Source organism: Tachyglossus aculeatus, chromosome 18, assembly GCF_015852505.1.
Source record: "Tachyglossus aculeatus isolate mTacAcu1 chromosome 18, mTacAcu1.pri, whole genome shotgun sequence".
NCBI classification, from domain to species: Eukaryota; Metazoa; Chordata; class Mammalia; order Monotremata; family Tachyglossidae; genus Tachyglossus; species Tachyglossus aculeatus.
The window spans coordinates 31,462,797-31,483,700 of record NC_052083.1 but is presented as its reverse complement, the minus strand read 5'-3'; the positions used below and the strand labels follow the sequence as shown (position 1 = coordinate 31,483,700).

The window sequence follows — 20,904 nt, the reverse complement described above, 5'->3', positions numbered from 1 at the left end:
CTTACCTTCTCCATGCCTCAATTTCTTCATCTGTAAAATGGGAATTGAATACCCATTCTCCTGCCCTCTTATATAATGAGCTCAACGTGGATCAGGTGCTGCTTCCGAACTGTGTATCTACCTCAAGGCTTAGCAAAATGCGTGGGCACAGTAAGCACTTAACAAGTATACTATTATTACTACATAATATTGTGATAATAATTATTACGATAATAGCATTAACTGAGCACCTACTGTGTGTAGAACATTGTACTAAGCGCTTGGACAGGTTCAGTGAGCTCGGATACAGAATAGCATATAAGCATCCTTGACTTTTGAACACCAGCTGATGCAAACATCACATTCAAGCAACTACGGATATACCATTGAACCACCCTGCTTCTACAGGATGGAACTCAAATGGATTGCCCCAAGAAGCTTTGCTACCGAGATCATTTTTGAGGTAAAACCAGATTGCCTGTTTACATGTAGTTCTCCTTTCATCATTAAATGCAGCACTTTCTACTACTTTGGAGGAAAACAAATTAAAAAAAAAATTCTGAAAATTTGACTTCTAAATCTTCCTCGGCTAAGCATTCTTTCAATGACCTTGAGACCCAAATCGATGCCTCTTCCATCTGCCTCTCGATTCCTGAAGCCCGCAAACCGTAAGGGGCCGAAGTAGTAACGGACAAGATGCATGCGTTCTGTTCCGCTTGTGGGGAAGGCGGCTCAGCTCTCTGGGTGCTGACTCTCGATCAGCTCATCAATGAAAATGCCAAACAGATCAGAGCTGACGTAAAGGGGTGCCGCTGCGATTGTCGATTTTCTTTGTCTGGTCTATGTGGCGCTAAGCGATTGGCTGCAGGGGAGCTGCATTAAAAGGCAGTGTGGATTGGAAATCTGAGACGGTTCCACTACCAGAGTCTTCGATCTGCCCCAGGAGGCAGAAGGAAAGTGGCACTGCTTAGCAGCACAGGGCTCTACGTCGACTGCTAGTTATCAAACCATATCCAAACAGGCTGGGGAAATTGCCTCTTTCCCGTTTATTCTTTTCTTCATCTCTGCTCTCGTGCTCTACACTTTTAAAACTGAGGCACCATTCACACAGTTTCTCTTTCCCAACACCAAAGTAACTCAAGAATAAGCGTGCACCACACCCTCCCTCTTCATATCAGACAGATCAATCAATCAATCAATCGTATTTATTGAGCGCTTACTGTGTGCAGAGCACTGTACCTAAGCGCTTGGGAAGTACAAGTTGGCAACACATAGAGACAGTCCCTACCCAACAGCGGGCTCACAGTCTAAAAGGGGGGAGACAGACAACAAAACCAAACATACTAACAAAATAAAATAAATAGTATATATATGTACAAGTAAAATAAATAGAGTAATAAATATGTACAAACATATATAGACAGATAATTGCTCAACCCCACTTTAAAGGCTTATTGAAGGCATATATCCTTCAAGAAGCCTTCCCTGACTGAGCCCTCCTCTCCTCTTTCTCCCACTTCCTTCTGCATCACTCTGACTTGCTCCCTTCATTAATCTTCCCTCCCATCCCCATGGCACATATAGATAGATAGATAGATAGATATAGAGATATATAGATATCTGTAATTTATTTATATTAATGTCTGTCTCCCCCTCTAGACTGTGAGCTCGTTGTGGGCAGAGATTGTGTCTGTTTCTTGTTATACTGTACTCTCCCAAGCTCTTAGTATAGTGCTTTGCACACAGTAAGCACTCAATAAATACAAATTAATGAATGAAGTGCACAAAAATGTGCAGGTGACATCAAGCCCATTTTGAGATGTGGTGTTATACAATATTCCAATTCAGCCTCTAAGCAAACTCTAAAAGTCATTTGCTACAATTTCTGGGTTTCCAAGCACGGTTTTAGCCTCAGGAGTTGAAAAAATTGCAGTAATCAGCCCCCTCTACTGACTATTCTGCAGGATAAATACATCACAATAAACTAAATGAAAACCAGCTTCTTCGCACTGAAAAATTCATTTAAAACACCCTAACGATCTGGCTCTGTATTTATAAAAATAATAGCGGAGATGCTGATGGCCCTTCCATAGCGCTCTGCACCATTATAAGCACATAATACAATTATACCGTCATTTAACATCTTCCCCAAAACTGCTCTGATGGCATTTACACATCATCCCAGGGCTTAGCAAATATTAAGCACTTAACAAATGCCATAATCGATAATGTTACTGTTGTAATCGAAAAGCCGAGAAGTATCGTTCCAGGAAAACCATCACAAAGGCTAACAATTTTTCGATGATGGGGATGACAATGGTGATGATGAAGGTTACATCTCCCCCGTAAATTACAGACGAGCCTCGGTTCGGTTACAAAATATTATATAATAATAATAATTGTGGCATTTATTAAGTGCTTACTATATGCTAGGCACTGTACTAAGTGCTGGGGTGGACACAAGCAAATTAGGTTGGACAGAGTCCCTGCCCCACATGGGGCTCCCAGTCTTAATTCCCATTTGCTACATGAGGTAACAGAGGCACAGAGAAGAAACGTGACTTGGTTAAGGTCACACAGCAGACAAGTGGCAGAGTCGGGATTAGAACCCAGGTCCTTCTAACTCCCAGGCCTGTGCTCTATCCACTCGGCAACACTTTCTTAATCTTTGGGCTAATAACCTGTGCAGAGGAATTGGCTGTAGTGATAGTGGTTAGTAAGTTTCTTGTGGGCAGGGACTTGTCTACCAACTCTGTTGAGTCTCCCAAGTGCTTAATACAGTGCTCTGCCCACAGTCAGCACTCAGTAAATAGCAGGGGTTGACACTAATTGATTTACAGCACGGGCTTTGGAGTCAGAGGTCACGGGTTCAAATCCCAGCTCTGCCAATTGTCAGCTGTGTGACTTTGGGCAAGTCACTTAACTTCTCTGTGCCTCAGTGACCTCATCTGTAAAATGGGGATGAAGACTGTGAGCTCCATGTGGGACAACCTGATCACCTTGTAACCTCCCTGGCGCTTAGAACAGTGCTTTGCACATAGTAAGCGCTTAATAAATGTCATCATTATTATTACTATTATTATTATTTACGCAGTGCCACTTGCACTCCTTCCACCCTTCCAGTGGTATTCCCGCTCCGACACGGGAGAGAATGCGATCCATCCCCTGATTAATGCCGATGAGGGACGGGAAGTTCAATGGACTGCGTGAGCCTCGGATCCTGTTTGAAATGGGTTTTAAAACAAGCACTTCAGTAGCCACATGGGGCTAGAACCAATTCCCAGTCTGGTTTTAGCAATTTAATCTCACCATCAGCACCTTCTCCTTAAACTGAGAGCCCCAGGAGGGACAGGGACTGTTTCCGACCTGATTATCATGTAGACCTCCCAGCATTTAAAACAATGCCTGATACATAGTAAGCGCCTAACAAATACCACTACGATCAATTATTATTATTACTAGGGTGGGGGTCCCACCTAGGTCTGTCAGCCTCACTCTGCACTCTTGCAATTTAACGACAATCCCAAAGAGCAGCCATAGAACATCCCATCCAGTTCACTGCTCCCATAAGAATTTTGGCATGCTCAATTCTGGCTCTGAGTGGGAAAAAAAATGCTTAAAATGAAGAAGGTGCCAATAAACAGTCACCGCAAGTAATCATTTTTAATGAAAAATTATGTAGGCTATTGGGCTTAATAGTCTCACAAGTGGGAGCCACGCAAGGTAGAGATGGCTGACTAAAAATGTGAGACTCTCAAAGCAGAGACAGGAACAATTCAGCCTCACAAGTATTTTTAAAATAAGGAATAAAGCAGACTGTACATTGCAATAATCAGACTTCTGAAAATAAAACAACGAGGAGAACGGAGGTCTGATGCTCACGGCCCCTGACTAGCGAGTACAAATCCGACCAAATAATCATGAACTTACCCCAGTGCTTAGAACAGTGTCTGACAATATGGTAAGCATTTAACAAATACCTTTAAAAAAATCAGGGATCCTATACTAACTAAACCAAGCAAACTATGTGAACAGCGATCAAACAGGCAAATAAGCGGAAGAGTCAGAGAGGGGTTGCTGACAGCAGAGCACGCTGAGCATTCAAATCCAGATCCTCTTGGCCGTTAAAATGGAGAGCGTTACTAGAGATCAAGACTTTAGCTCGGTGAAAGAAATGCGGAGAGTTACGTATGTCCACTCGTCAGATCTCCTAGGGGAGAATTGTCCAGACTACCGAAAGAATCAAACGCACTTCAAACCAAATGATCCCAGATATGGCCTAGCCATTCTGAGGCCTCCCAATACCTCACAAAAACTAAGCTCGTTACAGGCAGGGAACATGTCTGCTAATTCAGCTGAACCGTAATCTACCAAGCACTTAGTACAGTGCTCTGCACACAGTAAGCAACCAATAAATACCACCGATTGATCGACCGATATGGCTGTTTCCATATGACTGCCCTGGGCCCTCCTTGCCTACCTTTTGTCAGACGGTGTGGAATGAAAGTTCCTGGTGGCCTTTGGTCTAATTTTTCCATGTCCCTCGTGGGGAATGGCCTGTCAATAACCCTTAGATTTTTCAGCCACACCCACGCATGGATGGGATTTCCCATCAACACTATTATTTTCAAATATGTAGGGAGGCTGGAAACAGAGGCACGCGGGGAGCTTTTCTTTTTCAGCACAAGGCATAGGCATGAAAGTGGGCTACAATAAAATGTTCAGCTACCCACGAGAACTACGGTACCGTGGTTGGGAAGAATTTAAGAGGAATTCACCCACCTTCCTGCCCACCTGAAACCTTCTAAGGAGTAACTCTATTACCAAAATCTGAAGTTCTAATAACAGCCCCACTCACTGCATCCTGCCGTTGACCCTTCGTTCTCACCTTCCCTCTTGCCTCAAAGCGGCAAGGCCTAGTGGGAAAATGCACGGCCTTGGGAGTCGGAGGACCAAGGTTCTAATCCTGATTTTTACTTGACTTCTTTGTGCTTCATTTTCTTATTTGGAAAACAGGGGGGAAAAGATCCCTGTTCTTCCCACTCTTCGACTGGGAGCCCAGTGTGGGACAGACACTGTGTATGTTATGCTTACATCAACCCCAGAGCTTAGTTTGGTGCTTGGCACATAGTAAAGTGCTAAAGAAACACCACAATTATTATCACTGGGAATTTCACATCCAACAGACCAGTGTTCTCCTCATCTTCAAAGTTCTACAAAAATGGCATCTCCCGCAGAGAGCCTTCCCTGACTAATCCCCAAAAAGCCACTGGAAACAACTAGGATTCAGCGGGTCCATTCCTAACAACTCTACAGCTAAAGAATGGTTGCCTTACTAACAGCTTTCTCTCCACTCTCCAAAGTCAGGACAACAATGGGAACACCTACACCCAGGCACAACAGTCACAGTAACAACAGTATAGTATATTTTACTAAACAAAAAAGTCAACTTGAACCTTGCCCAAAAGGGCAAACACGCAATATGTATTTAACAAGGATAGCCTTTACATTTCTCAAAAGGTACTGAGGATAGATTCATTCATTCAATCATATTTATTGAGCGCTTACTGTGAGCACTGTACTAAGCGCTTGGGAAGCACAAGTCGGCAACATATAGAGACGGTCTCTACCCAACAATGGGCTCACAGTCTAGAAGGAAAGGTTACAGAAGGAAACCTGGGACAAAATGCAATCTTGAGGAGCAACAAGGCCTCTTGGAAAGAGAACGGGTGGGGAATCAGAGGACCTGGGTTTTAATGCCAGTTCTACCTTCTGCTGTGTGACCCTGGGCAAGTCACTTAGCTTCTCTGTGCCTCAATTTCACCTCTGTAAAATGGGAATGAAATACCTGTTCTCTCTTCCCCTTAGAATGGGAGTCCCATGTGTTCAAATCTTGTATCTATGCTAGAGTTCAATACAGTGCTTGGCACACAGTAAACACTTAGCAAGTATGTCATTATTATCATATTATTATTATTATTAATAGTAAAATTTGCTTCTTATTAACACGTACTACGGGCATTCAAAAGACTGACCACCGATCACACCAGAAATACCTGAAATCCTTCAAATTTCCTCACCATATCAGGTACCCTATGCTTTGCTGGATGGCTTCATGTTGAGCTGAGCTCCAGTGGAAGGACTCCTAAGGAACTATACTTGATGTAGAGCAATAAACCCTCACATTGGGAGTTTTACTATGGGACATATTCATGATTTGGAGGGGATGGCACGGGATCGCTACCTTAAGAAGTTCCTAATCTCCTCTGTCACAGAGTCCCATTCGTTATCCCTGACAGTGGGTTTAGTTGGAAGTCTTTCGCACAGAATGCCGCTGGTGGCCTGGAGTTAAGAGTCCAGTCGAGGATCCAGAGAGAAGGCACTGCAGAGGGTGTGTGCTAGATTGATTTGCCTAGGTAAGAAGATGTCAGCTTCGGAGAAGAAGCCTGGGAATGAGCCAACAGTCTATTGTCTCATTAGCTCCTGGTACTAATGGCTCATTTCTCACTATCTATTACATTTACCTGGCAACCAGTGGTCTAGAGAGAAATGTGCCCGTAAGGACCAGTTATTCAATCAGCGGCATGTTGGAAGCTTATGAGGGAAATGTCGAAATGACTCATTCTCAATCACACAGCTGGTGATTGAACATTTCATAAGTACTTGTTTTTTCAAAAAATCTGGCGACTGCACAGCCCCTGGGCCCAGTGCGGAGGGAGCGAGAAGGATGTAAGTGTCCTGGACCCTGCAGTGGGTGAGGAGACCACCTCACTGCCCCTCGCCCGACAGCAGCCCTATCACCAGCTCCATGACGTGACTGCCCAAACATCTCACAGGGGGTAGGGGCAGGGCAGGGTCCTTGTTAGGAGTCGCACTGCTCTGGGGAGGAGGGAGAGGGGCAATCGGGCGAATCCGCAGGCCAGACAAGGGGCAAGCCTGGGGTGGCACCATGCTACTCTGTGACTGCAAACTGGGTTTGGAGGGATTTTTTTTAGAAAAGGAGGCGGCAGTGAGGAGCTGGGGAGGGCGGATGTAGCCCATTTGGAAGGGTGTTCAATAGCATGATGCCACCTTGTTGCCACATCGGGGCACGCCCAACCAGCTCTGAGAATAACAGACCTCCAACTTCCAGTCAGCTCTGTGAACACCGCCCCCGAACTTTCAACCAGCTCCGCGAATACCTCCGCAACACCCAGCCAACTCTGCAAATACACATCTGGACTCCAACCAGCTCTGCAGATACCAGTATCCAACCAGCTCTGCAAATAATCCCCAACTTCCAGTCAGCTCTGCGAATACACCCCTAGCTACCGGCCAGCTCGGAGAAAATACACCTCCAATTTCCAGCCAGCACTGCAAATACCCACCCAGACTGTCCAACCAGTTCTGTGAATACCCCCAACTTCCAATCAGCTCTGAAAATACGACGCCAGTCTCCAAACAGCTCTGAGAATATCCTCCAATACACACCCCCTACTCCCCCGAAACCCCGGCCAGCCTTGCCAACAGCCACACCACTTGGGGGCTGAAATAAGTGGCCACTCTGGTTTTCTGAAATGATTGGAATTTTAAATCTCCAAGAACCAGAAGTGAAAAAACGCTTAGGAAGAATATTTTTTACAGTCTCCCGCCACCTTCTTATGTCTCTCTAGGGGGTGTAGATGCCACAGATTGCTTGCTCCAAAGAGATGATTTTAGTGAGCAGGCGATCAAATCTCTGATGATGTTTCTCTCCCTGAAATTGACTACAGGTCTGGTGGGGACCCATGGCAAACACGCTGTCCTACTAAAATCTAACTCTGAACCCTTTCTTGGAAGACCTACGCTTTCTGACTTAACAAAATTGGCCAAATAAATAACAGAACACTATATTATCTAAATGTCCCAGTTCGTATTTATATTAGGAAACCGAGCTTAAGAAAATAAAGAATTTACCAGATATAACACTGGATTGAATACGGCCAAAGTACACCTGCTTGTCACAGAAAGCTGGCCAAACAGTTGAATTCATGCTAACAGATCTTTAAGTTTACACCATTTCCCTTAGATGGCAAGTCTTCAAAAATAATAACTGGCCATTGGTGGAGGCTGCTACTCAGCTTTCTGCCAATGATCCATTTCGATGCTTATCTAAAAGTAAACACACCACCCTCCCAGTCTGCCCAAACAGACAACGGGGGCGGGGGGAGGAATGGTCTAATTTCGTATCAGCCCCGCTTCAAATTCACCACTAATTTATTTTGCTGGAGGGTCAGTACTCCTACCTGGAAAAATGGCTCAGACAAACAGTTAGACCTTGTCCAACTTTTTCTCACCTGCTTCCTTCCCACCACTGGTCGGCTAGGACCCATTACATGATGTGGCCTGGCCCTTACACTTTCTCTTCCCCTAGCCCGGGGTCTGTCAGTATGTCTCCTAAGTCGAGGACATTTCTCTCTCTGGTGAGCCTGGCAAAAACTTCCCTCCTGGCCCTTCCCCTCCTCACTCGTCAATGACAACCTGTCTTCCTAGGGACCATCCTCTTCCTCCTCTCCCACTCCCACCTTTGTCGTCTTTGTACTTGGATTCACACCCTTTATAAGCCCCTCCCTCAGCCCCGCAGCACTTACATACATTAATATTACTATCAAGTGCCGTCGAGTTGTTTCCGATTAATAGCGACTCTACGGATATGTTTTCTCCAGAATGTCCTGCCATAATCCATAACCTTTCTACAGATTCTTCCGTTATCGCTGTTATGGTCTCCATCCATCTAGCTGCTGGTCTGCCTCTTCCACGTTTTCCCCGGACTTTTCCTAGCATACTTACATACGTAGGCACAATTAATTTATTATAGTAATGCCTGTCTTCTCCTCTACATTGTAATTCGTTGTGGGTATGGAATGTGTCTGTCAGCTCTACTGTACTGTACTCTCCCAAGCGCTTAGTACAGTGCTCTGCACATAGTAAATGCTCAATAAATATGACTGATTGGTTAATTGACTCCTCAAGCTTCCAGAGGCACAGAGAGGGAATGAAGTGCTCCCTGGAATAGCTAAGGATAATCTATCCATGTTCCAAGCAGACCTTGCTGGGCAGAGCACTTTACATCAGGTAGTGGGGAACTCCACCATGAGGTCTTAAGAAATCAAGCGATCAATCAATAGGATTAATTGAGTGCCTGCTGTGGGCAAAGCTCAATCAATTAATCAATCAATCGTGATCACTGAGCACTTAGAGTGCTTAGAGTGCAGAGGGTTTGCAGAGCATGGTGCTAAGCTCTTACAACACGGGTGGTGGGCATGACCCCAGTGCTGAATCTATCAACGGTATTTACCGAGCGCTTACTAAATGCACAGCACTGTATGGTACTTTGGAAAGTACAACAGAATTAGCAGACAGATTCCCTTCCCATACTGAGCTCACAGGAAGTAGAGAAGCAGCGTGGCTCAGTGGAAAGAGCGCGGGCTTGGGAGTCAGGAGGTCGTGGGTTCTAATCCCTGCCCCGCCACTTATCAGCTGTGTGACTTTAGGCAAGTCACTTCACTTCTCTGCGCCTCAGTCACCTCATCTGGAAAATTGGGATTAAGACTGTGGGCCTCATGTGGCACAACCTGATGACCTTGTATCCTCCCCATTCATTCAATCGTATTTATTGAGTGCTTACTGTGTGCAAAGCACTGTACTAAGCGCTTGGAAAGTACAAGTTGGCAACATATAGACGGTCCCTACCCAACAGCGGGCTCCCCAGCGCTTACAACAGTTCTTGGCACATAGTAAGCGCTTAACAAATGTCATCATTATTATTCATTTTGAGTTTGGGGGCTGGGAGGTGGGTTTTGCCACACTGAAGGGGGAATGATGAAGAAGGGAGATGATGAAAGAGACTCCTCATGGTTCGTCCTCTGGCTTTCCCAATGACAACTCCCCCTGAGGAGCCGGGCAGCGGTCCAACAATCCAAAACAGAGAAAAGGAGAAGGCAGAGGGATCAGAAGTAATCAGGCATATGCCTGCAACCCGGGAAAAATAAGCAGGACCCCCAAAATGTCCATTTCATCTCTCAGTTCCTCGCATCCTCCATCTGCGATGAAGCCGATCGTTCATCGGCTCCCTTCTCTCTGTCTCTGCCTCTCTCTCTCTCCCCACCTCCCTCCCCGGGATGAGGTAAGTGAAGCAATAAGATGACCAAAGCTCCTAGAACATCTTAGGTAAAGCCACAATGCAAACACCAAGTATTACCGTCACACATAAAACAAATGAAATTGTTCCCTTGTACGTCACTCGGAGAAATACAGGCTTGCCTTTGGAACCAAGAGAGAGCCTGCCACAACAGTCTGCATGAGCATAAAGGACCCTGCCTATCGGGGCTCTCATTTGACAAGTCAAATATTTGCAAAGAATTGGAATGAAAAATCTCCTCTAAAAATTCAAGAGGATAAGGCAATATTTTCAGTCAGGAAAACAAGGAGGAAGCTTAAAGGGACATTTTCACAGGATTTCTGACAAAAATGTGAATTTGGATGGAGGCTTAATTTTTTTTGCAATTGCTTTATATATATTGTAAACCCTTTAAAATGTTTTAACTATACCATTGAACATAGAGATTGAAAATCAAAGGTGACTTTCAGGGAAAACGATCCAGACTAGTTTCATTGTTTAATTTCATCGAACTACAAAATGCCAAAACATTTTCAAAGCCAAGAAGTAAATCTGATTTCAGAAAACCCAATCTCTTTGGTTACCTTATGTACTACTAACAAATCAGAGTGAAGATGTGGGTTTTGCTAAGTTTGGTTCTTTCTAGAATAAATTCCCACTTTAATAAACAGGGTCCTTCAACTTCAACAAACTGCATGTCTTTTCTATTTTGAAGAATGACTGCCAAGTGAGTTGACATGAGCCAAACGAGAATACGAATAAGTGAATGTTTCATCATTTGAATATTTATCTACCATACACTTTGAGCTTGGTACACTGTCCGGGCTTCAAATCTCCCAGGAGTTGCATCATTGTGTCCAAAAGCACGCAACTTGAATTAACCAGGAATTCACGACCACACGCCACGGCAGCCACGTCTGCAACAGAAAGACAAAACAAAGCATTCGGATCACATTCCAGATAGGAGTAAGGAGCTGGTGCTTAGAATGCAATATTAGATAGTCTTAACGCTGAAAGCCTGCAACAATAGACATGGGCATTAAAAAAAAACCCATCACTTCTCCCAAGGATTGATACGTTGTCTAGTTAAAATGACAACTGAAAAATGATACCAAAGCAGTGACTACTTACTGGGTTGAACAAACAACTTCCCACTGCAATGAAAAACAGGGTTTTAAATAAAACGTGTCCTCATTCTGGCCCCATCGAGTTGCTAGCCATGCAAAGACTGAGGGATGGGGGGAGAGCAGCAATCCCAACCCCAATTCCCTGTGGAATCAATGTTTGTCCCTTGCTCCCAAACACAGGATCCAAATGACCCAGCCAAAGGCTGCTTGGGTCTGGAAAAAAGGTGGGGTGAAATGCCAAGTTGGTTCTCTCTTAGGGCCAAACAGTGGAAACTTTATTTTTCGCCACATATGGGCTGGCCACTTTACTTACAGCCATGAATTCAAAGGTAAGGTCCAGGTAGTGGCAGAGTTCCCTTCCACAACACGGAGAGAAGAAGCACGGGTGGACTGAGGTTCTAGCACATTCTATCACAAACCAACAGGCAAGATGTTTTCCATTTTGTTTATTTTTATTTTTTTTCCCATGCTTGATTCCACGGTGGATTGTGATTGCTGCTCTTTCCCACCCCACCAAGCTTGTTTGGCTTGGTGATCAATTATTGATTTAGATGGTTTGGAACAATCGATCACCACTGGACCAGGCAATAACTCTGAAAATCTCCAATGTGTTTTTCTCTTTTCAGTAGATTGTAAGCCTCCTGGTAGAATGTAAGCTCCTGGAGGGCAGGAATCAAGTTAACTTACTCTAAGTACTCTCCTGAGTCCTTACTACACTGCTCTGTAAACGGTAAGCCCTCGGTAAACACCAGTGATGGATTAATGTCGAACATCTCCTTCCTGATATCAGAAAACAGGTGTGTGTTCATTCATTCATTCAATCGTATTCACTGAGCGTTTACTGTGTGCAGAGCACTCTACTAAGCACTTGGGAGAGTACAACACAACAAGAAACAGACACATTCCCTGCCCACAATGAGCTTACAATCTAGAGGGAACCTAGACTTAGAGAACCATGTAGGGCAGAGACAGTGTCCAACCTGATTAATGCGTATCTATCCCAGTGCTTAGGACAGTGCTTGACTCAAAGTAAGGGCTTAACAGATAACACTTTCCAAAAAGGGGTGGACGAGCAAGTCCCTGTAGTAATAATAATACTGAATAATAATTATGGTCCCTATTAAGCACTTCCTATGTGGCAACCACTGTACTAAGCCCAGCGGTAGGCACGAGATAATTGAGTTGGACACAGTTCCTGCCCTACATGGGGTTCACATTCTAAGTAGGAGAGAAAGCAATTATAGCTCGAGAGAGCCTCATATCTTTCATACGTCTCCTTCCTTGCCACTCTCACTCTAAGGTTGCCAGTGGCTTCAATGTCTTCCCATCATTTCCCCCATCTTCCCCTAACTTCCCATTCAGCAAGGAAAGTGCTTTAGCCCCAACTGCATGCTCGCACTAAGCACACCTGAGTGGCGGGGGGGGGCTTTGTCCGGACCAGATAACGGGATCGAAATGGTGAGTTACGGCGAGGTAGACAGTTTTGTTCTTTGGTTTCTAATATGGTTCAGGGGCGAAAAAGGAAAAGAAACGTCTGGGGAGATCAACAAAAGGCACCTCATCCTTCTGGCTAACCCCTTCTTGTTGAGGCCCGGGTTCCACGGGTATTTGACAAGCTGAAAGTTGCATTGTTTATAAGCCTCGCAAAACTAATACATTTAAGGGAGAGTGAGCTGGATTCTACTTTGCCTGTGAATTATCCATAGAATCCTTAGTCAACTCCGATCATTGAAGCACCGTTATTCATGAGAATGCAAGAAGCCCAGTGTACATCAGGAGTTCAGATCGTCTGCAGAGGCGACTGCAGAGGCCCTGGGAAAACAATGAACTTTTCATTTACAAATGATGGACAGTAAATCTGATCCGGAAATACTAGTACCTAGAGCAACCTGGCACATGGTGGGCATATCAGTAGGCACCCTTAACCCATGGAGGGAGGGATATTGCTACTACTAGCAATAATAATAATGATGGTGTGGTATGTGCTAAGCGCTTACTATATGCCAAGCACAGTAAGGTACTAGTAAGCCCTGGGGTAGATACAAGATTTTCAGGTTGGAACCAATTGCTACCCAACACAGTCTAAGTAGGAGGGACAACAAGTAGTGAATCCCCATTTTACAGAATAGGAAAATGAGAAAAATTACGTGCCTTGCCCAGCAGGAAAGAGGCAGAACTGGGATTAGGACCAGAGTCCTCTGATTCCCAGGCCTGTGCTCTTTCCATTGGAAAAAGCACACTGTTTCTCATAGAAACTCATTACCTTACTTCATCACCACTTTTTTCTGAATACTGTTTGCCATTGCTTTCAGCATAGAGTATTTTTGATGTATCTTCATCTAACTTTACCCGATTCTTTACTATCTTTTTATCCAAGTCGTCTCTGTTCATGACTCCACAGGTGTAACTTACTAACCCGCCACACTAGTCTATCTCGAGGAGGTGGAGCCAAATTCAAAGAAAAAATTTCTGTCTTTGGCTCAGGCTTGGGGATTCTTAGCTTTCCATGCAGACACTTTTGGCTTTTTGGTAGCCAGTCTATTAGGTGGGAGGTCTGTGATTCACCCCACCTGGTTTTGTTTCGCAGAAAACTGGCACCCCATCTTTGGCACCTGTACGCTTCCTGGTTTCTTGGTTTGGAAAACATTCTCGCTATGAGGCTCTGCTCACGCACCACTTTGTTGTTCTTCAGTTTGAACCAGCTTCTCTTCCTCAGAGATTGTTGTCCGTCAACATTCCAATCTGGGGATCGCTGATGGCAAAACAGTGGAGTCAAAAGTTCTCTGTTTCTTCACATGTAACTCCTAATCCAACAGTGACGTTCTGATATACGTAAAATCCATCCAATCTGTCTGCTTCCTCTTGTTGCATTGCTTTGTTTCTTCCTGACCAAGTCATACACATACAGCTTCTGACTTTGACTTCTGCATCGTTTACAGGAATGGATTCTTCTGAGCGATATTTACTGAGCATTCGCGGGGTCTTCAAGGGATTCATCTCCAGCTCAGTTGCGTGTAACTGCACCTGTAATTCTTGCGTTTTTTTCTTTCCAATCTACTTGAATCAGTAATGAGGAGTTACATAAGTTATTCCCCATTGTTTCTGATTTCCTCTTCCGGGGTGATAGTTTAACAGTGACTCCAATGTAGTGGTGAACAACTTTGGCAATATCTGCCTCCTCTGCAGAGGTTAATAAAACATGATCATGATTTCTCTCAGGCAACTGCCGCTCCTCCAGGATGTCTATATATGTCAAGTCAATTCCCATTCTGTTAGGTTCAGGAAAAACAACACCGAATTCCACAGGACGCTTTCTCGTCACGGTTCAACACACCGATTACAAAAAAGATATTTAGTGTCCTTCTTGCTTTCCTATTGGTAGTCAGAGTAAGTGGACGTAGCCGGTGGTTGAGTATCCTGTGTGGAGTCTGGTATGTCATCGGCTCGAGGCAAATCAAGGTCACGCTTAATAAGGCTTGGAATCGCAGTAGGGCTTTCCAATGCAGTTGGAATTCACCTGTCCACATACGTAGTCAGTTTTTCCAGACAGCGTGTTTCCACTTCGGGGTTTGGCTAGAACACAACGGCAGAGCTCGGAAACATTCTGTGGACCACGCGTATGTGCCCGGATACGGCATGACAACAGTATTGGAAGAAGTGGTTGTGTGGAGCATGACTTCGGCGAAACAGCGCGGCTTGAGGATAAGAAGACCTGTCATGTGCCTGCTCTGGAATATCGGGCAAGCCTCAATGGGGATTCAATACCTGTTCTCTCTCCTACTTAGACTGTGAGCCTCATGTGGGAGAGGGACTGTGTCCAATTTAATGATCTTGTATCTACCCCAGCACTCTGAACGGTGCTTGGCATATAGTAAATGCCTAACAAGTACCACAGTTATTATGCGCACGGTGTGGGACGTGGGATCTGTATCACAACGTGAATGCTCCTTAACACGGGGTACTACGTGAACCCAACACTCATGTTAAAGGAAAACAGGCTGCACTCTGAGTCCCTCGAGGGATAGGGATCCTGTCTAATTCCCACTTCTGCAATTTCTCCCAGTGCTTAGCACAGAGCTCTGCACGCAGCGTGCGCTTAATAAATACTATTACTGCCACTACTACTACTAGGTGAATCTTCCCTGGTCTTCACCACCTAAATGATCAGACTAGGTTCTGACAATAGTTATCCTCTTTGAGAGGCTGGTGAAGACGATGGAGAAGAGGGTGGGGTGCCCCGGCGAGAACAACGGAAGAGCCTTGGTCTTGAGCTCGAGGACCCGTGAGGGGTAGGCTGAGCCGGTGGGTAGCATGGCACCATCTGAACCTCCTCACCACTGCCACTGGTTTGCTCACCGAGGCACAGGATGCGGGGAAATAGCGTGGAAAGTGAGATGGCGGCCAAGCCCCTGGAGTTGGCCCTGTTCCCGGCCAGACCACTGAATTTAGGCCCGGACCAGAAACGGGGCAGGGGCCCATACCAACCCAGGTCTGGAGAGGTTAGAGATTCTGTCAAACAGATGATCATTTCAAGAGCGGGACCGTCAATTTAACCGAGTCCACCCAGGTTCTAATCCAGGCTCTGCATAATAATAATAATAATGGCATTTATTAAGCGTTCACTATGTGCAAAGCACTGTTCTAAGCACTGGGGAGGTTACAAGGTGATCAGGTTGTCCCACGGAGGGCTCACAGTCTTAATCCCCATTTTACGGATGAGGTAACTGAGGCACGGAGAAGTGAAGTGACTTGCCCAAAGTCAGACAGCTGACAACTGGTGGAGCCGGGATTTGAATCCATGACCACTGACTTCAAAGCCCATGCTCTTTCCACTGAGCCACGCTGCTTCTCTTCCCTTCTGGGTGACCACAGGCAAGCCACTTCACTACTCTGTGCCTCAGTTTTCTCATCTGTTAAAAGGGGGTTAGACATGCTTCATCTTAGACTGTGAGCCCCATGTGGGATAGGGTCTGTGCCTGATCTGACTAGTGTATCTATTTCAGCACTTAGCACCCAGTAAGGCTTAACAAATCTACACATATTATTATCGTTAATATTATTATAAGCAGTCTTCTAGACTGTGAGCCCACTGTTGGGCAGGGACTGTCTCTATATGTTTTCAACTTGTACTTCCCAAGCATTTAATAGAGTGCTCTGCACACAGTAAGTTCTCAATAAATATGATTGAATGAATGAATGAATAATAATTTAAAAAAACCAAGTTATTCACATACATAACAGAGAAATGTTTGTCTGAACTGGCTTAATAAAAGGAAATCTCCCCATGTACATAATAGCATTAGGCATTCCAGAAAATGACTTACTGGTTACGATTCCAGCCAAAGCAAACACAAACTGATTTTCATCAGATTCCAACTCCTGCTGCTGTTTGACATCCCCTTCTAACGATTTGACGTAACTCTCCATTGTTTGTCCGCTGATATTGAAAAACTTTGCAGCCTTACTCTAGAAGTTCAGAGGAAAAAAGGCAACAAAAAACAAGAGGCACATTTTTCATCCTACAGAAAGCCAAACTGGACAGTCTGGGCAAATAAAGCTCAGGTTTCTCTCTAGAAAAACTCCTTCCCTATTTTAATATTAGTGATTCAAAAATAGTTGTTATCATTAGAGGTCATCGTTTTTTTACTAATGTGGGATTTGAGGAGGGTTTTGAAGATGGGGAGATCTGTGGTCTGGCAGATGGAGAAGCAGGGGAGAGGGGAGGGTTTCCTGGTTGGGGGAAAAGCAAGGAGTTGGAGGCAGGGAGAGCGAGAGTGAGAGGTAGAAGTAGAGCCAGGCCCGGCTACTATAGCTATATGTATACATAGACAGTATAGCATATGTATGGGCAGGGCCCGGAAAAGGGACTGGTGGGAGAGTTGAAAACGAGATACAGTGAGAAGTGGGGGGGCTTGAGGGGAGCAAAGGCCGAAAGCTGGGGAGCAGTCTGTGGTGAGGGGGTCCACGGGGCTGGCTTACTCCTCCTATAATGGCTTGAGCCGCCTCCTCGTTGCTGGTGATGCCCCACAGGAGGGTACATGCTGCCGATCCCATCTCGGTACAGTATTCTGCCTGCTGCAGGAGTTGCAGCTTGGCCTCATTCAGCTGCTGTTGGAGGGCCAGTATTTCCTACAACGGAAACGAAATGAAATCTGAGAAAATGAACAGTTTCCCTCTCTGTAACTCTCCGTTACCCTCTCGCTCACTCACAGAATAAATAAGCAGAAGAATGCCGCTAGGGTTACAAGCAGCGTGGCCTAGTGGAAAGAAATTGGCCTGGGAGCCAGAGGAATTGAGTTCTAATTCCGGCTCTGCCACTGGTCTGCTGTGTGACCTTGGGCCAGTCACTTAACTTCTCTCTGCCTCAGTTTCCGCAACGGTAAAATGGGGATTAAATACCTGTTCTCCTTCTTACTTAGACTGGGAGCCCCATGTGGGACAGGGACTGTGTCCGACCTGATTATCTTGAATCTACCCCAGGGTTTAGAACAATGCTTGACACACAGCAAGAGTTGAACAAATATAACAATAATCTTAATAAGCGCAATAAACATAACAGATATAATACACATGATAATGATATTAATAAAGAGAGTGGCGAAGCAAAGCTGATTCCTCACTCCAATTCCTGGGAAATCAAAGAGCAGGGAAAGAGAGAGCCGCTAGGGAATGGCACCGTATACTACCCTTGGTGCTTTCAGTCTCTGATGGTGACAGAGTGATCATGCTGGTATTTCTTATGCCCTTTACTATGGGCCAAGCGCTGTGCAGAGCTCAGGGGGAGATTCAAGGTGCACACACTGGGCTCCCAGTCGAAGATCTTATCCACTCAATTGAACGTCTGATACGGCTAATGCGATACCAGCAATCCTTCCCTCCTTGTTTGCCCCTAGTGAAAGATCCTGGATGAGCTGATGAGTTTGCCGCCTATAGGGCCTATCTCTGTTTTCCAGCCAGTTTCTTGGCATTTTTTTTTTTTTTTTAGTATTTGTTAAGTGCTGACTGTGTGTCAGGCACCGTTCTAAGTGCTGGGATAGATTCAAGCTAATCAGGGTGGACACAGTCCATGTCCCACATGGGGCTCACAGTCTTAATCCCCAGGAGGGTGAGGTAACTGAGGCACAGAAAAGTTAAGTGCACAGAATACTGCAACCCCTAATCCGGGGGCCAAACAGAGAAGAAATCACTTCAGTACGGTTAGTCCTCACTTCAAGTGGACTTGGTTAACACTGCTTTGTTACGCAGTCACTAACCTAAAAAGGATCATAACGGATTTGAAGTCGCAGCAGGATGGCGTTCCGCCCTGTTGAGTCACTCCCCTCCCGGGATATAAGCCAAACGACACTTCCACTGGAACATGGCAGCTACTGTAGCTTATGCTCCATCTCAGGTGCCCCCCGACGGCATCGGTGGCTGCTGGACACCCCTTTGCCAGTCCGTAAGCAACAGACACACTTGACTTGATGGGGCATTATGCAGGGGACGCAATGCGGGATACCAGTATCATCAGGGTGGTTTTACGGAAGTCCCCTGAAGCATCAGCGTGTTGTGGGATGCCTCCCCACCGCTCCAGAGCCTTGGCATCCTGCTCCCAAGTCCCCTAGGGTGGGGAGGGGAGAGAGCTGGGGTCGGGGGAGGGAGGCCGGGGGCTTTAAACAGGAACACCGGACAGAAAGGCGCACCCATTCCGGACTGAGGAGAACGCAGGTGGACACCAGGCTGGCCGGAATTTGAACTGCCCACCTGATTCACTCAGCCAGTCAATCAATCAATCAATGGTGTTTAGTGAGTGCTTACTATGTGCAGAGCACTGTACTAAGCGCTTGGGACAGCACAATTCAACAGAATCTTAGGTCCCATCAATCTAAAGGCCAAACGAGAAAAAGTGAGAATCCCCCTGACTTAAAGTAGGTGCCTATCTTTAAATCCTAAAGGGCCTCATTACTGAAGGAATATTTTCCAATCTCAGCTTTGAAATACAGTAAGTCATTTCTTAAAAAAATTAATTGGTTGTTAGAAGCAATCCTTTCACTACCTAAAATCAATAACTTGTCCAAACGAATGAAATATAAAAATATAGGCAGCTGGCAATGTTACCAGAAAAGATGACTGGCAGTAAACAGCTAAGTAAGTTCCTAGGCTTTGATCTCAGACCACCAACCACTACTACCGCTACTCCATATTTCTGGAGAAGTTCAGCCAACAGGATTTAAAATCGAACGGTTAAAAAAAAATCCCTCCCACCTCCCTCCTTAACCATGTTTAAGCCCACTCTGCCAACTGTATTTCCAGTTTTTCTCAGGTGGAGAAAACGTCTGATGACCATTTTCTAGAAAAAATATCAATCTCCCCCTGTCAAAGTTAAATCAGGAACTCCATCCTGAAAGAGTTAGAGCTAAAAGGAATTCTGCCATCTGACTTGTGTATGACCACCTCAAACACCCCAATTTACCACAAAACGTCAATACAAACCACTAACTACTTCAACTACAAGATGGTTTGCTATTAAATCGAACAGGGATTCCTCAAGTCCAGGAATTCAACTAGCAAGGCCTAATCATTCAATAGTATTTACTGAGTGCTTATTGAGTGCAGGGCTTTATACACTTTCCCAAGCACTTAGTACAGTGCTCTGCACACAATAAGCACTCAATGAATACGACTGAATGAATGAATGAATACTAATCCCTGGAAGAGAGAAACTGAACAAAAATGCACTTCCCATAATCTGCATCTGACCCAGAAAGTAGTCCTCTGAAGAGCAGAACCTATTTTGCCTCCTAAATAGAAGTTGCCACATTTTGCTGAAGGACAAATTAGATCTTGGACATCCTCTATTAGCTGACTGAGAAAGAGAGCCACTAAATTCTGAACCAGTCACACTGTCTGTACTGCTGTGGAAACTGAAGAATACTGATGAAATAACATGAAAGTTTACCTGTTCCCCCGATTTCCCATTTTCTTCTCTAGAAGAGAATGGTCCCAAACCAAACCTATTGAATTTCCCCGCTCACCAGGACATCCAGGCCGCGTTTTCTTGCTTTGTCCCAGATCTGTGAGCCTGGCCAATAATAGAGTGACCGATATGTTCGGTACTCGGAAGCATCAGGCACTTACCACAAATAGAGGACTTCTGCTAAGAGTTATATTTTTCATTTCGGCCAAACATCTAAATTATTTTCAAATCCTGGGCTTCTCTTGCATGGCTACTGTAGTCTGATCTTCACTATCAGGTTTACCCAATTTAAACACAAAAAAATGGGTGTTTATCTAACCTCATATTTGAACGGAGCACTCGGTCCTTTAATTCACTCAAAAGGTTCAAAAAATGGGAGTACCTACAGAACCCTTCACTACCTGGAGACCCATTTTCTCTCCACAGATATCTAGAAGGCAATTGTAAAGGATCAAAATTAAAATGCGGCCCAGTTCTTGACCACACCCACAGAAGTAGAAACAGCTCCCACTTCGTGTATGGAGGAAGAAAAGACGACTGTTTTCCACCAACAAAAATAAAATTAGATGTGACATATTTTAAACTAATTGAATGAAATTTAATTTTCTCCCACACACTGTAATAAAATATCACTGGTTATTTCCAAGATACCAGTGAACAGCATATTATTGAGAGCACCTGCTTCAGAGTTAATATGTCTCGAT

General features: G+C 44.9%; 1 protein-coding gene across 1 annotated transcript in view; it reads right to left on the bottom strand.

The window, feature by feature from the left end:
* Window positions 1-20,904, bottom strand: part of LOC119940285 (heat shock transcription factor 2 binding protein) — a 54,378-nt gene that overhangs the window by 25,882 nt on the left and 7,592 nt on the right. The window contains exons 4-6 of the mRNA XM_038760460.1: window positions 17,224-17,373; window positions 16,569-16,710; window positions 10,917-11,034 (exon numbers count right to left, since the gene is read on the bottom strand). Of these exons, the coding sequence (XP_038616388.1) occupies window positions 10,917-11,034; window positions 16,569-16,710; window positions 17,224-17,373 (410 nt within the window). The remainder of the gene's footprint in view (window positions 1-10,916; window positions 11,035-16,568; window positions 16,711-17,223; window positions 17,374-20,904) is intronic.